The sequence below is a fragment of the Nicotiana attenuata genome, unplaced genomic scaffold, assembly GCF_001879085.1.
Source record: "Nicotiana attenuata strain UT unplaced genomic scaffold, NIATTr2, whole genome shotgun sequence".
NCBI lineage: Eukaryota > Viridiplantae > Streptophyta > Magnoliopsida > Solanales > Solanaceae > Nicotiana > Nicotiana attenuata.
This window is the reverse complement of record NW_017674927.1, coordinates 69,011-75,881: the sequence shown is the minus strand read 5'-3', so window position 1 is coordinate 75,881 and position 6,871 is coordinate 69,011. Positions and strand designations below refer to the sequence as shown.

The window sequence follows — 6,871 nt, the reverse complement described above, 5'->3', positions numbered from 1 at the left end:
TTCTGTCATCCACTTTTCCCAAACCATTCACCCTCTTTCCAAGTTTTTCCCGTCAACCCCTTTCCCTACCTCTTCCATATTCAAAACTTAAATCTAAAATATTTCCACAAAATACAAATAAGAAATAGCTAAATAGAGAACCCACTAAGGTATCATCGACAGGCCTTGCCGGAAAAAGCTCCTCTCATGCAACCCTCGCCGGAAAATTGATCTCCGATCGAAGCTGAAACAAATGGTTCTACCGGAATCTTCAGCCTTTTCTTTCCATTATTTTCTTGACTATAAATTTGGACTTATATCACTTTTGTTTCTCTAATTAGTTATTTTTGGTATAAAATTATCCTTTGATTTATCGTCTGATTCAAATAATAGGTTCTTGTTTGTGTGTTCTATTGGAAGGAAGGTGTTGTTGGATGAAAGAGGACATTTTTCGCAGCTATTGTTGCTGCATTTTTCTCCTTCTTTCAGTTGGGCTTGGGATTGGTTTTGGATCGACAAAACTAGGCAGAGCTTTGGAGGTTTCAGGAAGTGGAGTTTTGTGGTGAAAGGTGGCAGTTTAAGGTGATTTACAGTGGCTTTATTGGAGCTTTAGTGGTTGATTTTCATGGCCTCTATGGTGGTGTCATGGTGAATTACAGGTGGTGAGATGGTTTAGCCACAAAGAAGAGAGACTAAGCTGCAGATGTTTCTCGGGTTTTTTTTTAAGGAAAAAAAATTAAGGTGAAAAAATGTATTCACGCGCTCAAAATTTTATTTGCAAACACGAATATGCCATATCAGCAATATGTGTTTACTTGATCTACTTAATAGACACTTGAAGTGTCTAAATGATAAAGGACTCAGTTGAGGCGTTTAGTTGATCGTTGTGGACAACTTAAAGGGACGCTTTATGTATTTCGCCTAAAATGAATAATTAAGATAATCATTCACTGTTGGCTTGCCTGACGGCGGTGTTAGGTGCCATCACGACCTTTAATGGATTTTGGGTTGTGACATATTACTAGTGTTCAAAACAAGTGATTAAACAAGAGAATTTAATTGCAGTCTCTCGTTTGGCGAAGATGTTTTCTCAAGAAAAAATATTGTTATTAATTTACTGTCGAGGTTTGGGGATCAAGCTTTAAAAACATAAAAATTCTAGTAAAGAGCTCTTCTACCTTTAATAAATCTTACGCAACGCGAGATCAAATTAATTAGTGGAACTTCAAAACAAAAAGGTGACATGAGAAAAAAGAGATTTTAATTGCAGTTTCTCATATAGTAGACATATTTTTCAAGAAAAATATTTTAATCAGTTCACCATAACGAGATATTACAAAATAATTTTACCAAGAAACACTTGGCGCGCGATAATATGGTTAGTTCCATTTTGCCCAGCACCACTGGAATTAGCGTTAACTTCTGTTGTCTCTCAACTTATTACTACAAAAGAAAAGAAAAAAAAGGTAAAGAAATATCACCCACAAATATTTTTATTGTTTATTCTCAAAATCCAAACTACCAGCATCATCACCAACTTTACAAAAGAGCCATTTTTGTGGTTCTTTTTTGAAGGATTCAAGAGTGTGATTCTTTATAGATAAAATATTTTGCATACATATGTATGTAAAGTTTGTTTGTCGTATAAACGTGCCTTTAATGTCCCTTTCTCTTAACTTCTAGCACTTTTCTCCACCTTGTTCCAATTTGTTGGAAATTAATTTACAGATTGATCATTTATGAGGTTCATTGATTTGTAAGGAGAAAAAAAACAAGGGGAAACTTTTTTTAGCCCAGGTAAATATATTTCCCGTTTCTTTTTATGAATTTGGCAATCTTTTTACGTGTAATAAATAAATATTATAGTATATAGATGAAAAAGAGACCAAAATTTCAAATTTTTTTTTTGGTGGGGGAAGTTAAGAAATGAAAACAAATGCCTTCTTTCTTCATACTCAAAGAATGCTAATGCTAATGCATGGTTTTGTTATTGTTGTTATCAGGGCTTGATTTTTGCTCAAAAAAGTTGAGAATGAAATTGAAAGATTTTGCCTTTGATGAATCTAGAGATGTATGATTCTCACATTTGGCTTCAGATTGATAGAGTTTCCCTTTTGGTTTCTGAATCTCTCTTGGTGTCTAAAAATTTGATTGTTGATTTGGGTGTTTGAGGGAAAGAAAATAAGGGATTTTTCATGAAGATTAGCATATGCCAGGGTCCTTAATTTGTCCTAAAAATAAATTATTGAGTAGTTGAAAGAAATGATCCAAATGGAGTAGAACGGTTATTGAGGATACATATAGACGACCTGAATAATTTGGAATTGAGACGTAGTTCTTGTTGTTGCATTGGCTTAACGCATATTGAGGATTCATATAGCTGATTCCAACTAATTTGGAGTTGAGACGTTGCTGTTGTTGTTGTAAAGACAAAAGAGTGGTGAAAGGGGAATTTTTGGCAATTGTATAGGATGGAAGCGCCGGCACCTAAGCCGGTGGCGCCCCGGAAGAAGATGACAAAACAATTAACAGGGAAAAGGGATGACAGTTCCATGCATGCAGCAGCTAGAGCTGGAAATATTGTTGCAATAAGAGAGATTCTTGTAAAGACTGAGGAGGAAGAATTGGCAGAGTTGATAATAAAGCAAAATTCAGCTGGGGAAACTGCATTATATGTTGCAGCAGAATATGGTTATTATCAGTTGGTTAGGGAGATGATCTATTACTATGATCTTGTTGCTGCTGGAATAAAAGCGAGGAACGGCTATGATGCTTTGCACATTGCTGCCAAACAAGGAGATTTAGGTATGTTGATGTTCGTATGAGCTCTTATCGTTCCCTAACTAGTTTGGAACTGAGACACGGTTGTTATTGGTATTGTCGTTGTCATTGTTGTTGATGTAAGTATGAATTACTCCGGCTTGCTTTTCCATTTTCTGATGTCTAGTTCAGGTGATTTTAAGGAATTGTCTTTGTATTATTCATGTCAATTATGAAGTTGAATTTGTAATTTTGCAGATGTGGTGAAGGTATTGATGGAAGCACATCCAGAGCTCTCAATGACCGTCGATGTTTCAAATACTACAGCTTTGCATACAGCAGCAAACCAAGGGCATATAGAGGTGGTGAATTATCTATTGGAGGCAGAGAGCAGTTTAGCCACCATAGCTAAAAGTAATGGAAAAACGGCGTTGCACTCTGCTGCAAGAAATGGACATGTGCAGGTTTTGAAGGCGCTATTGAGTAAAGAGCCAGGGATTGCAACTAGGATGGATAAAAAGGGACAGACTGCACTTCACATGGCCGTCAAAGGACAAAATCTTGAGGTTGTGGAGGAGCTGATTAGAGCTGATCCTTCTTTGATAAATATGGTTGACAACAAGGGCAATACTGCCTTGCATATTGCTGCTCGGAAAGGCAGGGATCAGGTAATTTCTTTTTTTCTTATACAACAACAACTACTATTATTACGTACGCCTCAATGCCAAGAAAGTTTGGGCCGGCTAAATAAATCTTTATCATCCATTTAAGCTCATCTTAGTCCAATACATGTCCTTTGTCTAATACGCGACATTTTTGCTTTGAAACTTTAGCTGCTCTCCTGATGTTTCAGTTGTAGACTACTCTTTGTTTATCAATCTAAGACATGGATCTATTTTCTTTTATTTAGTGTCTAGAAAATTTTGTTTCTTTGACTTTTTTGTTCATCTTTTGCTCTCTTGTTACTTAAGAGATCCCAATAACTCTTCCTCAGAATTTATGTAGTGGGAATTACAGATGTTGAAAAATAACTAGGAGAAAATATAAACGAGATCGATATTGTGGATGCAAGGTTTATTGAAGCGTCTGTTATGCAGAAGGTAAAATTATCACTATGCATAGAAAAGAACACCAGATTACAATCTTTATCCTTAAGCGGAAAATGGAATTGTGTAGCAATAATTTTGAAGCCAAAAAGTGATTTCCTAGCTGAAATGTCATTCAAAAACTCTTAAGGTTTTAACAACCAAAATTCCAAAGAATTTGCTGTTATATTTTTAGCTTATGTAATAAATCGAAAGTCCTTTCAACCCTATTTCTGTCAATAATATATCACTTGCATTGGGATAGATGTCAAAAGAGCCTTGGTTTCTTGGAAAATTATTGAAGCGATTGATTAGGCGCGAGTGGAATATATTGAGAGCTCATTTCGAACTTGTTTTGACATATGCAGATTGTGAAGTTGCTGCTTGTGCAGAATGAAACTGACACTACAGTCGTCAATAGGACCAACGAGACAGCACTCGACACTGCGGAGAAACTGGGACAGGCTGAAATAGTAACCATCTTGCAGGAACATGGTGTTCAAAGTGCTAGATCCATCAAGCCACAGGCAACAAATCCAGCAAGAGAGTTGAAGCAAACTGTAAGTGACATAAAGCACGGGGTGCACTATCAATTGGAAACTACACGCCTAACAAGAAGACGTATACAAGACATCGCCAAGCGTGTGTACAAAATGCATGCAGAAGGCCTTAACAATGCAATCAATTCTACCACAGTTGTCGCGGTTCTCATTGCCACAGTAGCCTTTGGTGCAATCTTTCAAATCAATGGTCAATGGGTCGACGATCCGGATGATATCCCACCTGATCATTCCCTTGGAGAAGCAAATATTGGTCCAAATCCAGCATTTCTGGTTTTCTTCGTCTTTGACTCGATATCCTTATTCATCGCTCTTGCTGTTGTGGTTGTCCAAACAACAATCGTGGTAATAGAAAGCAGAGCGAAGAAGAAGATGATGTCAATTATAAACAAGCTAATGTGGGTGGCATGTTTATTTGTTTCAGTGGCTTATTTGTCTCTATCGTACGTTGTTGTTGGCGACGATAATTTATGGATGCCTATATTAGTGTCCATAATAGGAGCAAGCATAATGGCTACAACTATTGGAACGATGTGTTACTGGGTCGTTATGAATCGGATAAGGTCCTCGAACAAGAGGAGCATTCGAAGGAACTCTTTGGCCAGCAGGTCGCGGTCCTGGTCAGCATCAGTCCTCTCAGATTCAGATGCTCTAAACAATGAATACAAGAAAATATATGCTATATAAACAGTTTTCTGGTGAATCCAGCCCCATATTGTAATTCATTTTTTTCTTTTTTCTTTTTTTGTGGGGTGATGGAAGCCCTTGGCTTTATCTTCATGTGCACACTCAAGTTAAAGGTAGTTCTTTACCTCAAGAAGTATTTGGTTAATCATTTTTGCTCTAAGTGACAGTGACTGAATTGCTCACTATTCAATCTCACTCTGGTATCAGGGGCCGTTGCACCTAGTTGATTCGTACGCTTAGCAATGACAAAAATATGCTAGTGATTTACTGGTATATTTCATCTGCTTAAGTTTTGGTGAGTAGAGTTACTGGGTACATATGGTAATGTGAGGTAATAAGGAAAAAAAGGAAAAAGTTCAGTAGGTTGTGGCTGGTGGGAATGGAACCATTGACCTTACAAAGGTTTTGAACCCCTTTGACCACTAAGCTATACTTTTGGGCTATGTCAAGGGGGTTCAAAACATAATATATAGAGGTAAAAAATAGATTTTGCCTTACATATACCGTGTAATTTTTCGGCGAAGGGGGTTCGGGTGAACACCCTTCCGCCCCCTGAATCCGCCCCTGGTAATAAGTACTGTTGGAAGAATCAATATTTGCGCTCGAACTGATACGGACACCACCATTATCAACTAAAGAAAAATACGACTTGTATAGCATTGTCATGAAATTAGTCTTAGATACGGGTACTTTTCTCGTGTAATTGGCACCAGTAGTAGCATAATGCATCAAATTAGTCTCACATATTGGTTACTTTCTAACTTCAAACAAAATGATATTACAGTTCCAAAGCTTAGAATTTGTCTAATAAATGCAGGAAAAGTTATGTCAAAATTAGGATAAGTGCACTAATTTGTAGGTAAGTTATGTCAAAATATGTCAAAATGCAGGTAAGTGCGAGGGTCTATACGAACCAGGGGTAGGGGTAAGGTTGTGTACATCTTACCCTCTCAGACCCCACTTGTGGGAAACTACTGGTTTGTTGTTGTTGTTGTTGTTGTATTAGCGAGACTAATCTAATCTTACTCAACCTTAAATGGGAATTAGGGCGAAGCCTGGGGCGGTCTCTGCCTTCTTAACACGCGGCACACAAACTTGAAATCTGATTTGAAAATCTCTTTCTACCTTCACAAAACTTTTAGCCAATTCAGTGCTTCATTTGTCTCGGATTGCTTTGCGAGGAACAACGTTTTAAGTTTTACTGTTTTGTTTTCACTGATTATATTATTATGGTGTGAAAAGCAGACAACTCTTCATTCTCCTCGTGTTCTTTAAGTTTTTCCTTCTCTTTTTCTGCTTGTGGTATGAAACATGCGGTTTGCTCATATGTTGGACGTTTCCAAGTACTACTAGTAGTATCAAAATCAACGAGAGCAGAGGCTACAAATTCTATCTTGACAAATTATACTTATGGCCTTAAATTGAAAAGATTCAACTAATAGTAAATCTAAGAGTAGGAACAGATCCCGCATTCAGTAATTTCTGATTTCGTGTGAGAAATGAGAAGAGCATACAATAAGTACTAATTTGGTCCTTCTTTCACAACAATTGGTTGTCAAGCCCAATTGTAATACTTTTATCTTAATAAGAAAATATTTTCATCATTAAATGAAAAATGAAAGTTGTGCAAAGTACATGATAAAGAGAGCTATCTTAGCTAGCAAATATGAGTGTGTTAATTGACGAATGGAGATATTGATTGCCAAGTTCCCTGGTAAAAGCAAAATATTTCTCAATTTCGACTCAAAAAAAAAAAAATACCAATAACTACTATCAGGAAAAATACATAAATACTTTAAC

The 6,871-nt window shown here is 36.8% G+C and overlaps 1 protein-coding gene across 1 annotated transcript; it reads left to right on the top strand.

The window, feature by feature from the left end:
* Positions 1-1,475: 1,475 nt before the first annotated feature.
* Positions 1,476-5,266, top strand: LOC109219464 (ankyrin repeat-containing protein At5g02620-like). Its single transcript, XM_019383923.1, has 4 exons — positions 1,476-1,776; positions 1,983-2,784; positions 2,998-3,407; positions 4,193-5,266. The coding sequence occupies exons 2-4, from the start codon at positions 2,451-2,453 to the stop codon at positions 5,069-5,071; spliced, it is 1,623 nt and encodes a 540-aa protein (XP_019239468.1). The 5' UTR covers positions 1,476-1,776; positions 1,983-2,450; the 3' UTR covers positions 5,072-5,266.
* The last annotated feature ends 1,605 nt before the right edge of the window (positions 5,267-6,871 follow it).